Source organism: Anoplophora glabripennis, unplaced genomic scaffold, assembly GCF_000390285.2.
Source record: "Anoplophora glabripennis isolate ALB-LARVAE unplaced genomic scaffold, Agla_2.0 scaffold1552, whole genome shotgun sequence".
Lineage (NCBI taxonomy): Eukaryota > Metazoa > Arthropoda > Insecta > Coleoptera > Cerambycidae > Anoplophora > Anoplophora glabripennis.
In genome coordinates this window covers 12,663-28,461 of record NW_019417625.1, presented here as the reverse complement: position 1 = coordinate 28,461, position 15,799 = coordinate 12,663, and the positions used below count along the sequence as shown (strand labels likewise).

At 43.7% G+C, this 15,799-nt stretch overlaps 1 protein-coding gene across 1 annotated transcript; it reads left to right on the top strand.

Moving 5' to 3' along the window:
* Positions 1–9,888: 9,888 nt before the first annotated feature.
* LOC111692433 lies at positions 9,889–12,958 on the top strand. Its single transcript, XM_023456442.1, has 3 exons — positions 9,889–10,586; positions 10,651–10,853; positions 12,564–12,958. Exons 1-3 carry the CDS (start codon positions 9,889–9,891, stop codon positions 12,956–12,958), a joined length of 1,296 nt encoding a protein of 431 aa, XP_023312210.1.
* The last annotated feature ends 2,841 nt before the right edge of the window (positions 12,959–15,799 follow it).

The window sequence follows — 15,799 nt, the reverse complement described above, 5'->3', positions numbered from 1 at the left end:
ACGTTTCGATGTCTTGGGAGCTACCCCTTAAACAGGGGTGTAAAATACCTTAAACTTTAAATGGCACCTTATGTTGAGTGACACCTCATTTTACCTAAACCTATGGATATGACAATAAAATCATCACTTAAAGAATAAGACAAAATATGAATGAATGAAGCAATGTTATTTTATTAAATATTCAAATTGGTTTCCCTCCGCTTCCATACAATAATAAAATCTTTACTCCACTTCCGAACGAACATTTCGAAGCATTCTTCAACCATTTCTCGATAAAAAAATGTTTTGATTTTTCGTTTATAAGTCAGTACAAAAACTACATACTCTATCAGTTCAACTTTTTTACTTGTTTCATTTTAAATGATACAATATTGCCCCGTAAAATTATCACAAAGTCGATTGAATTCCAATTCGTGAAAATGGTTTATACAGTTGCTCAAAAAGTGGGAATAATTAGTTTGTTCTACAAGAATAATGACTCTGCACGGCAGGCAGAACATATTTTTAATGATCGTCATCATTTCTTATAGATTTTGATGTTCGTAAACCAAATTTGAAGAGTAAAAAATTTTCATCGTTTATATTTTTTGTAATCTCAGGGACAAGTCTCTTCTATTTTGTCACGAAGTAGAGTGCCTAGAATATATGGAAAATCAAGCAGTCGAATTGATTGGGAGCTGTCAGATATACCTGACTTTTTGTTGTAGGAAAAATTAAAAAAAAACGTTACAATATTTATTGTCGATTTATTCAATTGTGATAAAGTAATAAACGTTACAGTGGTGTCGGAAGTTGATTAAAAATTTGGGCACGTGTAGAGGAATAACCAAGTGTGAATGAGTTACGTAAGTACCTAACTTAATTCTAACGTAAAATTAGAATATGCCTATTACGAGAAATCAAGGAGTTGAAATGAATGCTCAACTAGCACTACTGTCGGAAACGATGTAAACGATGACACAGAAGCTAGAAAGTCAAGGCCAACAAGTTAAACAAACATTGGAGGAGCATACCCGGAAAATGGAAGGCAAGGCTTGGAATTAGGAAACAAGTTAGAAGAACTGACGCAAACCATAAATAATGAAATTTAGGAAAAAAAATCAGGAACAAAGAAAGGAGATGAAAGAAGAGGTGGATGAACAATTGAAAGAAGAAAGAAAAGAAATAAGCCGAGTTAAAACATTATGTGATGACTTACGTTAGGAAGTGGATAGACTAACGGATCTGTGGTAAAATCCAGAAAGGTGAAACATCTCGAATTTGACGGAAAGATTACCTGGATTATATATCTTCGTCAGTTCGAGGCTGCAGGCAATGCATGGTCAGATTCTGATAAAGCCACAGTGTTGGTAGTTGCTTTGAGAGGGAGGCTCTTGATGTACTGCAAGGAATTCCCGTTGGGCAGTAAACATGTTATGAAACCTTAAAAGAACGCCTAGAAACGAGTTATGGTGAGAAACACCTACAACAAGTTTACCGGGTACGACTGAAGAGTCAGAGTAGAGAAAATTTGTAACATTTTGAGGACGATGTTGCTCGACTGGTTCGTCTGGCGTATCCAACAGCCCCACCAGAATTCTTGGATCAGCTTTCTTTACAAGTTTTTATTGATGGCCTAAGAGATTGTGAGACACAACAAGCACTGCGCCTTGGGAGACACAAAACACTGTGCATTGGAATTGGAAGCAGCGAAGGCAGTTTCCAGAAGACACGTAAAAGTACGAACCATTAAAGCCAGAAATGAAGCTAACAATGATGGAGATCTAATCCAACAGTTAAAGGCGGCCGTAGAATAACTTAGTAATCTATCTACGCCCAGAATTGACAAATCTGATTCTGACCGTCGACCCCGGTGCGGGAATTGTGGACGCCTAGGACTTTCAAAGACTCAATGTAGAGCCTGGCCCAGAGATCGACAGGGACAAAACTCTCAGACTATGAGCGAACAGGAAAACTAAATGCAGTCAGTTTGAGTGGGCGAAAGCTGGCAGCGCTCTCAAGGCTTGGATTCTTTGTTGGTAAATGGTGGTCACAATTTCCACATGATTGTCTACACCGAAGCAGCAAGAATTATCCATTCACGAGTGATACATACTTGGCAAATTAAGAGACCCCTTAGACAGTTTGTCCTGATAACAGCAAGTAGAGAGCGAGTTCCAGTCCAAGGAGAATGTGACGTGGACATTGAGCTGGGAGATGTAAAGTAAAGATCATAAGGTCTTGGTGGTCGATATTGAAGATGCCGTGATACTGGGATTGGATTTACTTCGGGTAAAAGGTGTGTGACTGGATTTGAACACCAACACGCTACATATCGGAAACCAAGAGGTAGTATTGTTTACTCCCACTCAGGGCAATAGCGTTAGAAGAATTATGTTGACAAAAAAATGTACTATTTGCTTAGTCTGAAATTCTAGTATCAACTGCTGACGGTAGGAGTAGTGGAACCCAGCAATGGCGATTTAGTAAATCCTTATTAACTGGACGGATATTAATTCCATCCCATGACAAGGAGACAACAGTGCATATGGCTAATTTGAAGAACTTTTCACAGAAGATTGCCAAAGGCACAGAAGTAGGCGTCTGTGTGCCTGTTATACGTGTAAGAAGGTTAGACCAACAAGAGACCGAAAACAATTCGTATAAGTTTGATCTACGTGGATCGGAAGCAGAGTTCAAATTGGACGAACTAGATGCATAGTCAAGAGACTACCACAGAGCCCCTGAGCTTCTCATGTAGTCGTTATTAAAAAACAATGGGTCTACTCGATTCTGTGTCGACTATAGGAAGTTAAATAATGTTACGAAAAACCTAACTTAACCTAACCTAACCTTTTTTTTTGAAAGAGGAAATACATCATGTACATTCTGCACTTAGGTTCTATCGTGGCAGAATAGTGTCGGATTCTTACCGACTAAAACCCATTTCTGCCCCTCCTCTGTAGCCCGGAAGCATTGGAGGACATATCATCATGGATAAAGAGGATCCGAAAATTAAAAAACGAAAACACCATCAACGAAACAACATTTCCGTCATCATAAACACATTTCTACAAAAAAAAACATCCGTAATAAATAGTTAAAATTCGTGTATAACGGCCTCAATAGGGAGACCACTAACGCATTATATGAAACATAAACATACACAACTAAATACATCAGAGGGGTCGCCCTTTGATAGGATCTCTCCTCCTCTTCCTTAGTCTTGATGATGCGAGCTGCCATGTTATGTCCCATCTCTGTCTGTTGGACGCCATCTCCTTTACCATATCTTCGGTATTTAGTACGCAGCCAAGAGATCTACAACACTCTTCTCTAATCCTCTCGAATCTGGGCAATGAAACAGTGTGTGCTCACATGAATCTCTATATGAGCAATAGATACAGTCCTCGTCCCTACTCTTTCCTGTCCGGTAAGTGTATACCCGGAAGGAACCGTGGCCAGTGAGAATCTGCGTTAGAAAATAGTCCAATCTTCTCCTATGCTCGCATCTGTACCAGAGTCCAATATCGGGAATCAACCTCTTGGTCCACTGCGCAACAGGGACTAGTACATCCTACCGCCTCTGCCAGGTATTTATAGTTTCTTCCCGGATATTCCTCGGCTTCTCCAACACCATCTGTGTGGTCTAGTCATACGCACATCTCCTTTCCCCCACAAGGAGCTCAATAGGGGGGATGGCGGTTATCACTTGTATGGCCGCAGTGGATACCGTCCTATATGCAGACGCCACTCTGAGGAGCATCGATCGTTGGGTCCGCTCCAACATTGCTCTATACCTCTCGATTCTGAGAGCCCCGTGCCACTTCGGAGCTCCAACCGAGAAGTGTAGAGAAGCTTCCTCTAGGTCCCCAGGGCCACCTAGAGTGATCCTGTTCTCCCTCATCCAGGCCTCGACTCTTCTCAGAGCCTCATTCCCCCTGATTCAGACACTCTCCTTTTCGTTCGCCGCCACGAACACTGCCAGATTATCGCCAAATGCCGTAGTGTGGACTCCTTCTGGCATGGGAATCCTCAAGGCCCCATCATACATCAAATTCCATAACGTCGGGCCTATCACCGACCCCTGGAGGACCTCCATGCTCACACCCAACATACTGCCAGCACCCACCAGAATCTTTCTATCATCAAATTAATGCTGGATTATCCTAACCAAATATTTAAGCACTCCGAGAGACGTCAGCCTTTTCAGGATGATGTTCCAAGAGGCTGTATTATAGGCATTTTTTATATCTTTTTATATCATGAGTACACAGTATTTCATCTCGATGTTTCTGGTTAGATTTTTAATCTTTTCCACGGCGTCAATTACAGCTCTTCCCTTTCGGCATCCAAACTGGTTTTCAGAAAGTCCCCCTCTCAGGTAGCCAATTTCCTCTTCTAATCTGTCTCTTATTATTAAGATCTCATACAGTTTAGCCATCACATTCAAAAGGCAAATCGGTCTATATGACCTGGCATCATCAAACGGTTCCTTCCCCTTCCATATTAGTACCAGTCTTACCGTTTTCTAGCAGTCACGAAATCTCAATTCTCTCAATAGATCATCAAACATTTCTGTCACCAAATCTGGTGACAGACTTACTACTTCCTTAACCGCCTCAGCCGGAATGCCATCTAATCCTGGGCTCTTACCCATTTTTAATATGGAGGCGGCTAACCTCACCTCTTCCACTGTGAACGGAGGGCCCGCTATCCATTTCCCCAGATATCGTTTTCTAACTCATGGCATACCCTTTTCCAACATTCTGTCTTAGAAGTCTTTATGAGCTTACACAGATTACCCTTCAGTTGTTTGTAATTGTCGAGCAGTATCATCCGGTCTTCATCCGATTTAGTTCTAACCTAACCTAACATAACCTTTTTTTTTGTCGAGAGGGGAAATCCGTCATTTATGTTCTATCGGCCCAGGTGATGCTGGACTTTAACCGGTTAAAACCCCTCTCCTTTCTTCAACCTAGGTGTTGGCACCGTCCTTGGACATTCATCAGCATCTAGAGTGCCCCGTTAGTTTTCCTGCCTTCTCTCTCCCATTTCCTTCGTTTCTAACACTGTGGCAATATAATTTCTGACAGCCTTCCAGCTCCGGATCCCTCGCCCTCTCAGCATTTCGCTAATGATGTTATCCGCAGTAAGGACCACTCCGAGCTGACCATGCAATTCTTCCCTGTCTGTATCCTACCTCGTACATTCAAACACCGAGTAACCTGGGGTATCCCATTGTCCGCACTCAACGCATTCTTCTCCTTCAGCTTTCCCAATTCTATAAGTATATTGTTTGAATGACCCATGGCCCGAAAGGAACTGGGTTAAATAATAATCCCCCCTTCTGTGACCGCATTCGAGCCACACCCTAATATTCTATCGCATGTTGCAGCATTAAGTCCGTCGCTGCCCTGCAAGCATCTCACCATTTTGATTTTTTCCTTATGATTTTAGTTAGCATATCCCTCATCTTCGGGCATGCTCCACTTCCCTTTGACATAGGGACAGAAACTATTTTCGCTGCACTCCGCTACAATATGTCCATACCTGCCACATTTTGGGTATGCCCGGTTCCTTTACAGACTTTAGCATCGTGTTCGAATCCCCAACATTTATAATATTTTCACCCATGGTTTTATTTTACACTTCGCCATTCCAATTTTAATACCACCTTTCTCTATAATCCTGTCGCCCCAGGCTTTGTCCATCCTCACACTAGCGGTTTGGCATTCACCAAACGCTTGCCGGAGCGATATTAATTCTACGTTCTCCCGTTTATCCCCTTCCGTGGCCGTATCCTTTATTGCTTCAAGAACCTCTTCTTTATTAGATAGTCCATCTATTGTCAGAAAACACGATTTTCTGAGACATCTACATCTATCCCACTACATCGTTTAGTAGTAGTTAAGTTTCTTTGCATATTAATCTATTTCCAAAAACTTTTCGTCAGATTTTTCAAGAAGGCTTTTGATGAATGAGGAGTAACAGAAAGAAACTTCAAAAAAGGGATTTTCTAAAAAATAATAATAAATTATTTTTAGCTTCGTTGATACGGGAGTTCCACAGTGATCATCCGTCGCAACTCGTTGAAACACGCAAGACAAGAGTGCCTTCCGCGGACACGCGACCGTGAGAAGTGTACCCTGTAAGTGTAACGCTACAAATTGGACCTTTTCGCCAATTAAAAGTTTGTTTACTATAGACTATTTTGGTGTGGGTTAGAACTAAATAGATCTACTTCAATAGTCCCTGAATTTTATTTATTTTCTTTCTCACAAGTGACATACGGAGTGTGACATGGCGCCCGAGCAGGGACTTAAAGAATAAAAAGGGACATATTGAATTTCTTATTACCCTGAGGACAATTTCTAATATTCTATTTTTATTGTGTTCTAAAATGACTACGATAAGCCCCTTTGAGATCTCCATCGGTTCAGGGCGAGCCGAGTACCCTAGCGTAGTTCCTAACCCCATGGTAAATACTACACGCCGAGACGAGGATGTTTTCGCGGGTGTCCTGGTACCACCGCGTCTAAGTCCTCAAGTGGCGATACGCGAAGAAACCTCTACGATAAGTATGGCTCCACAACAAGATGCAATGCTTGCGCTAGCCAGTAGTAACGGAGTTTTGCAACAATTCACAACGCAAGTAACTAAAATGAACATACGTCGTGAAAAGCCAACACAGACATTTTCCGGTCTTATACATGAAAATCCGCTTACCTTTGTGCAATACATAGAGCAATTCTTCGATGATAACCAAATTACTGAAGATCATCGAAAGATAGAAATTTTCCGGGGTCGGCTACGAGACTCAGCCAAGACGTGGGCACAAGCCTTTGAAGGAATCACACTATCATATAGGGCGTTGCGAGAAAGCTTCACTCGCAAGTATAACTATAGAGTTATACTTGCGCATATCGGTTATAGAACCGATCAGTCCAACGCAATCTCCCAGTTGTATGGCGAGAAGCAAAGGCCTGAAGAAAGCGTCGAAGTATTCATCCCACGCAAACGCAGCCTATTTGCTAGGATGAGTCCAAACATAGGGGAGGAAGTGATAGTGCAAGTTTTGATAGACCAGCTCCTGCCACCCATTATGTCTAGGGTACGCAGTCACACGTGCCAAGACATAATAGAAGTGATAAATTTCGCCGTGAAAGCCGAGTCTGATGTCCAGGAGGAGGCTTTTTACTGGAAGAAAGTTTACGCTAATCCACCTTCCAGTAATGCGACCAAATACAGCACCAACAATCAACAACTATCCTGTCAGAGGAAGCCCGAGAGAAGGATGAAGAGGTCCGACCCTCACTCGGCTGTACCTTGTCGACCTTTACCAGTCAGTCGTCCACCGACGCCCTGCAAATTTTGCCAAGAGTGGCACTATAATCGGGAATGCCCATTTAACCCTTACACTCAAGGTCAGCAGAGGCCTTTAAACTTAGAAAGGGCCCCGGAACCTCGCGGCTATATGCAGCAGCAGTCGACTCGGGAACAACGGCCCAATCCAGAATGCCGCGAACATATGCACCAACGAACCGCCAACCCAGCTCTCGACAAAATCAAACCCAGACCATAGCACCACGATGCCGAGTCACCAGATGTGCTACCATACATCGACCAGTAGAGGAAGCAGCTTCAGGGGAACCATCCAGGGAGACTCCCGAGAAGCGCAACACCAGGGAGATTGCCGTCCAAACTGACCTAAAAACACAACTAGTTATCAACCAACTCAAGACCAGCGAACCACGTGTGCAGATTACCGTCGATGGAAAGAAGTACAGAGCCTTAGTGACACAGGAGCGTCTCTGAATTTAGTAAGTAGTGACATTTTATCCCGTAATGTCGACCTCATCCAAACCGAGTCGTCCCAGGATTTCAGAATGGCATGCGGGGATAAAACCGTCGCTTCTACTGCAATCGTGACTCTGAGATGTACATTCGGCAACGTCGGTTATATTCGATCCAATTTCAAGTCATCCCTGGCCTCAACAAAGACATTATTTTGTGGATGTCTTTCATGATGCAAGAGGGAGTGATTATGGATTTCACCCGTAAATGTTTATATATGGGAAAGAACCAACGACAGACAGTATTCTGGAGCGTTGACACAAGGAAGGCTAAGAGTCCTGTGACGCTACCAGACACTTTAAAGACCCCTCCGGAGTTGAGGCCCGTCTGCGAAGAATTTCAAGATCTATTTGTTTATGTCCCGGGTGCAGCAACTACACAGACCGTCAAACATACTATACGACTGCAGTCGGATAAACCGGTCTACCAAAGGCCTTATCCGATGTCAGTACAAAAGAAACAGATACTGGACGAGCAAGTGCAAGAAATGCTGGAAGATGGGATAATAGAACCTTCAAGCTCCCCGTACAACTCGCCTCCAGTCATCGTTGAACGACCAGACAAAAAACCGAGGTTTTGTGTGAACTATAGGAAATTGAACGCCATCACCGTTGATGAAGCAGCAGTATTGCCCAAGATCCACGACATCTTGAAATAATTTGGAAACACCAATGTATTTTCCACTCTTGATTTAAAAAGTGGTTATTGGCAGATTCCCATGTCAGAAGACGGCAAAAAGTATACAGCATTCTCCACGCCAGACGGAGCGGCGTATCAATTCAACGTAATGCCGTTTGTGTTGAAAAATGCACCAGCCACTTTCCAAAACCTCATGGTACGGGAGGTCTTGGCGGGATACGTCAACGTGTTCGTCCATGAGTATTTAGATGACATTATTATTTACAGTAATGACATGGCCGAGCATCGGAAACACTTAACACTAGTGTTTGAACGTCTCCGTATCCACAATCTGAAGATTTCTCCGGAGAAATGTAGGATTGGAGCGGCACACCTTGACTATCTTGGTTACCATATAACCAGCGATAGGTCCGTGCCACAGGAGAAATACCTAAAGGCCCTACAGAATTACCCGGAACCTAAGACGAAGAGGCAACTTCAAAAGTTTCTGGGCTTACTGAACTGGATAAGAGAATACTTACCCAATGCAGCAGAATTAACTTTGCCATTAACTCGGCTACTTAAGAAAGAAGCCAAGTACTGTTGGAACTCCAAATGCCAAGAGGCGTTTGACACCATCAAAGAGGTAGTAAGCAAACCACTGCAGCTAAGTAGACCAGACTATAGCAAGACATTCATATTGCAAACACATGCGTCCATGAAAGGGCTATATCGGCTGTCCTATATCAGGAGATAAAATGGGCAGAAGAAGATTGTGTCATATCACAGCTCCACCCTAAGCCCTACCGAACAGAAACTACACATTAACGAGCCTGAGGTATTAACCGTACTGACAGCTATACGAAAATATAAGAACATCCTCCAGGATCGTCATTTTATTTTGCGGACCGACAGCAAAGCTGTCTAGGTTGGCTAGACCGGTGTAAGGACACCAAGGCTAAGTTAACGAGATGGTCTTTGCTCCTCCAGGGGTATAGCTATACCATTGAACACTGCCCTGGAACCCAGAATCAGTTCGCAGACTTTCTCAGTCGTAACCCAGCTGACAACTCTACTGAAGAAGTACCAGAAGACCGCATGTACGTCCCAGCAGTGAACCACATCACCCAACTTAGTCTGTATGAACAAGTTAAAGCTGCTCAACGACGAGATCTAGACATCTCCGACAAAGTAGTTCGGCGAAGAGCAGCTCAACGCTTGGAAACTACGGAGGAACCCGAGAATAGGGACCTCAAAGATTACAAGGTTAGAGATTTTGCCTAGTACCGAACGACCGCAGACGGGGATAAACTGGTAGTGTCAGAGAATATGACTCAACGGATTATCTACCAGCACCACGACGTGCCAGAAAGCGCACATCCGGGGGCCGAAGAAATAACACGACAGATCTAAAGACGGTACTATTTCACAAACATGGTTCGAAGAGTTCAGGACTACGTACGAAACTGCCTCGTGTGTTCAGCTGTGAAGCCTCACCAGGTACAACCACGAGCTTCACTCAAGCCACACACCCCTCGGGAACCATTCGAAACTATCAGTATTGACATACTTGGACCATTCCAAGAGACTCCCAGAGGCAATAAGTACGTTATCATTGTCGAGGACATCTTCTCCAAATGGACAGAGGCCGTACCCGCGCCAAAGGTGGACAGTAGTACCCTCATTAGATTCCTGGAGAACGAGATCTTCGCGCGCTACGGCTACCCTCGAACCATAATATCCGACAATGCCCGAATCTTCAAAGGCGATAAGTATGTAAGATTGTGCCAGAGTCACGACATCACCATATATTACTCTCCGGTTTACCACCAGCAAAGCAATCCGGTTGAAAGAAGGGTTCAAGAGCTCAAAAAGGTCATGAGGGCTCTTTTACACAACCAACATCGGAAGACGAACTGGGATTTGCAACTTCCAAGAGTTCTGCAAGTTTTACGGGGACGTGTCAACGCCGCCACTGGAATGTCACCCAGCGAGGTGCTCCTAGGGTACCGCCTCCCAAGAGAGGGAAAGTGGGAGATTCCCGAATACCTGGCAGAAAGACAACGGAAACAAGCAAGACCAACCCGTCTGGAGAACGTAATTCGACGCCACCTAGATTTTCAGAACAGATGGTACGATGCAAGAGGTCAACCACCGGTAACCTTCCGTTTAGGTCAACGAGTGATGACACGCGAGGGTGCCTCATCCAAGGGAGGATTCGGCAACACCTGGTCCCTTCATCGTGACCAGTCAGCTGTCTCCTGAACTCTTTGGGGTTGAGAAGAATGGCACGGTGGTGAATATCCACATTGACGATTTGAGACCTGCACCCGTTGGTAACCCAGAACCCAACGATGCAGAGATCTATTTCGGGATAGATCTCTGCCGGGCGATCAAAGGTCACTAGTACCGTCTACGTCGGGACAGGGACCGCTGGAAATACGCCAGGCACCGGCAACCTTCAACCAATAAGGACTGAAGTTTCTGGACGTCCGGTAGGGAAACTTCGATTAATTTCCTTATTGTTTGTTTAGATTTGTTTCGCCTCTTCAAGGCACAAATTGTAAAAATGTTACTTTTTGTCGTTACAAATAAAGTGTAACGGTAAAAAGGTCCAAAGTTTTCGCGTTTTCAAAGGAGTGGCGTGTCAGAAAACACGATTTTCTGAGACATCTACATTTATCCCACTATATCGTTTAGTAGTAGTTAAGTTTCTTTGCTTATTAATCTATTTATTTCCAAAAATTTATCGTCATATTTTTCAAGAAGGCTTTTGATGATTGAGGAGTGACAGAAAGAAACTTCAAAAAAGGGATTTTCTAAAAAATAATAAAAAATTGTTTTTAGCTTCGTTGATACGAGAGTTCCACAGTGATCATCCGTCGCAACTCGTTGAAACACGCAAGACAAGAGTGCCTTCTGCGGACACGTGACCGTGAGAAGTGTAACGCTACAATTTGGACCTTTTCGCCATTTAAAAGTTTGCTTACTATAGACTATTTTGGTGTGGGTTAGAACTAAATAGATTTACTTCAATAGTCCCTGAATTTTATTTATTTTCTTTCTCACAAGGGACATACGGAGTGTGACACTATATCCCTTATAATGTATCTCTATCCTTCCCCAGTTCTCTTATCTTCATATCCTTCAATTTCGTATGTATAATCTCTTTTATCTAGGCTCCCGTTTCTTTATCTTCCGTTTCCAAAAGGAGCTCCCCTTTTTGCGTTTTTCTGATACTCGCCACTTCTGTATCCATATTCGCCCCTTTCACCTCCTCTTTGACTTTCTGCAATACTTCTTTATACACCCCTCCTGACTAACCACAATTGCCGCATTCTTAAATTCTTTCCTCGTTCTCTCAACTGCTGGTTTTCCGATCTTGTATATGTCTATATTAATATTCTCCCTCCTCAATATACATTCTAACATTTTTGCGACATTCTCTTCATCGTTCTTTTCCCTCACTCCCATCACGGCAAGTACTCTTCCCTGTTTCTTCATATGCTTTCTGGAGTACCTGGAAAGTCTTCCTTTCATCCCCTCCGGTATGTATATACCGCTCTCCTTCACCTTTTTGTGGTATCCTATTTCTAGTTTCCTTAATAACCACTAGTTCAGCCTCCGGGTCTTTTTCCATAGGGCTTCTTTCCCTATTCTAGTTTTTAGGAAGTAGCTTCCTGGCCATTTTAACTCTGCAATCTCTGTATATCCTTCGTAATCTCTAACTTCCCGAATTCTTTCATTTATTTCTACTGCGTTATTTTCCGCCTGGCAACTCTCATCACTTAGGGTCGAGTTCACCGTCTGCGTCCCGGCATCTGCCCTCGTTTCTCTGTTCAACTATGCACTCCTCTGTTTAAGACCTTTAATTTCCTCCTTAAGCCCACTGTTTTCATCAGTTAATATTTCCATATGCCTTTCCAAATTAGTTATTCTCCCACGCAAGTTCTCCCCAGGTTCGTTCGCCTGGGTTTCTAAGTCTATTGCAGTTTTTTCTGTTTCCCGCATTCGACGTAGCTTCCCCAGGAGCTGTTGGTTTATGGTTGAAGTAAGCCGGCTCATCATACTAGTGAGCCTATTGATAACATCCCTAATTTTTCTTTTAGTATTGCGCTCCCTAACCAGTTCGGCGAATTTTGTTGTCTCCTTGTTGACATCTCCCAGTACCCTTCTAAAGGTATTTGCCAATCACACGTCAGCCATCAGGACTTCATTTTCCTGCAACGATATTCCGGGTCCCTCACCCCATCTTTTCCTTTTGACTGATCTTTCTTGTTCTTCGTCCCAGGTTAAGTCCAGCGTGGACACATTAGGAGACGTCGGGGCTGATACCGACACTCCAGAACCGGGATCAAAACGAAACTTCGTCAAAGACTCCCTGCGCTTCACTAGCTACATCGTTTCCATAATGTCCTCACCAAACGTCATGTCTCCACCTCCCCTTCCAGTCGTTGTGCTTAGCACCCCGGACTGGTCGCCTACCAGGGGTGTTGGCCAGTAACTGGCTGACGGACGGGGGAACCTGGCCTACCGTCACCCTCACCATCCGGAACTAGGGGCTCCGACCCCTGCTCCTAACGTCTTCTCTTTTCGTCTGTCCCTCCATGTTTAGAAAAGAAGAGGCTCCTGATTCATAGCCAATAGACGTCAATCCGTTCATAGACAAGAAGGAAGAGAGAAAATAGAGGTCCCTAGCCCTCGGGTAACCTAATAGCATCGGAACCGGAAAGAACAAGAAAGGCAAAGGAAGGTAACAAAATAGAGGTCCTGCCCTAGTTGACAGCAAGCGCTGAAACAAAGAAAATAGGAAGGAAGAAAGGGTAGGTAATGATGAAGGATGAGTGAAAGAAAAGATGCTAAACGAGAGAAGAGAGAAGAAGAGAGAACGGTGAGTGTGTGTGTGAAGCTAAATGCTTCATTTCTGCTCTCCTCCTCGATCGAAGCCAGTAGGTTCCACCCATCCGGCATTGCTCTCGGAATCATGGAGCATACTGTTACTAAGCCCCCCAACGACGTCAACGTATCAGCACAGCGGGGGGAACCTAATCAAACCTTTTTTTTCAGAGCACAGCGAGGGGAACCTAACCTAACCTTTTTTTATTTTTTTTTATTTTTTTTTTCAAAGGAGAAATACATCGTGTAGTTACGTCGCGAATGTTGACTGCCGGACGCCTGCCGGCTAAAACCCCTCCCTACCTTTTTCACATCCTGTGATCTCGGAATCGCCATTTTTGGCATGCATCGATATCACGGAAAGGCTCATATTCCTTTCCTCTTACTCCTTCTTACGTTTTATGATGTCGTGGATAAGTCCCCAGTTTCGCTTCGATGACAACATGCAAGCCATTAGATTTTCGACTCGCTCTTTCCCCTACAATTCCCTCCAATTCGCGCCTTTCATTATTCCATCTTGAACAACTTGTCACGGTATGTTCCGCCGTGTCTATTGCCTCGCAGTAGAAGCAGATCTCATCACCCTTTTTGCCGATTCTATGCAGATAGGCGACAGGAACTGCGTCAAGAAGTAGTCTATGCACCTGTGCTAACAATTTATCAGGAATCACTCTTTTATCCACTGCGCGTTTTCCTTATTATCTTCCCATATATCCTGCCACTTCCCTATTGTAATATCTCTGACCTCTTTCCTGGCTTTGTCCGTGTTCCCGTTATCTCGTTCAATCTATTCCTTTTATCTAGTTGCAATGTTATAGGAGGACTACCGGTTATCACCTGGACCGTATTCGCTGACACTGTCCGATATGCACTGCTAGCTCTTATTAGTATCGTTCTTTGTGCACTAATCAACATGTTCTTATATTTTTTTTATACGTATTACGCTATGCCAAACTGGGGTCCCATACAGCATGATCGAGTGCACCACGCCTGTTAAAACTCGTTTTTTTTCCTCGCTAGGACCTCCGATATTCGGGAGGATCCTACTCAGTGCAGCAATCCTCCAATCTGCCTTTTTGCAAATATATTTCACGTGCTCAGTAAATGTACCTTGCTAGTCTAACATTACACTCAGATATTTTACAGTTTTTTTGGGTAAATTGACGTTCACCTAATCTTTACATCAAAACCTTATGTTTTTTGGGCATTTCAGGAAAAGCGATTCCGATTTTTCAGGCGCAAGCTCCAAATGGTGTTCCCGCAGCCTTTCATCTACCCTCTCCAAACTGTCATTTGCCCTTTCGTTTAGTGTACGTATATTCTTGGCCTGGACCAAACCTGCTATATCGTCAGCAAAGCCGGTCAAAGTAAACCCTTCTGCCAGATGTACCCTAAAGTACGTTCCATAATGTCGGTCCCAACACGGAACCCTGAGGTACAACTGCAGACATGTTCTTATTGATTTTGATTCATTCTGACTTCCCTATCTTCTAGGTACGATCCGATTATATTTCTTAAGTAACGATATATGCCCAAATCTCGTAACTTTTCCATTATCAAGCCCCAAGGGGCCGAGTTGAAGGCGTTTCTCACGTCCAAGGTTACGACCAGACAACCGAACTGATTTTCCGAAAAATCACCCTTGTCCTGAATCTCCAAACGTAGACGTTTCTCTAACAGTTTCATATAACTTCGAGATCGTATTTAACAAACATATTGGGCGATAAGCTCCAGGGTCGTTTATTTGTTTCCCACTTTTCAATAGCAATACGACATTTGCCGTTTTCCAGTTCGTTGGAAAGTTTTGACTTACTAACAAAGTATTTAATACTTTTAATACAAATTCTGGTACACAATGTACCTTCACGACCTCGGGTCGGGTCCTGTCCGGCATCGGAGCGGTATCGCACTTGTTCTCTCGCTCGCTGCGTGTAGTTCTTCTAAAGAAAAGGGCATTGGCATGTCTGGCGCTTGTTTCGTCCAATTATCTTCCCGAGACGGGAACAGTGCATTGCATTTCTCTCTGATGGTCTAGAGTGAGTGTAAATGGAAGACTAAGTCCACTCATACTCTTACAATTCTGTAACTATCTCCCCACACGTCCTTCTCAAGCATCTCACAAAGGTCTCTCCAGGCCTTACCCTTGGCGCGCCGGATCAGTTGTTTTAATACCCTTTTTTATCGTTGTACACATCATTCTGCAACCTCTCACGGTCACCATTTCCCTTGGTTAGAGATCTCCTCGCAGTTGTACATACACTTAGTATTCAAATTCAAATCAAAAACTATGTGCAGGTGACACATGAAGCCTTCCCTTCTGCACACCTTGCAATTCTTCATCTTTCTTGCCAGATGCTGGGTGGTCAAAGTTACATCTATATGAGACGCTAAATCTCCTCTTACAAATGTAACTTCTCCAGTGTTGTGGACAACTAGATCCAGCACCGCT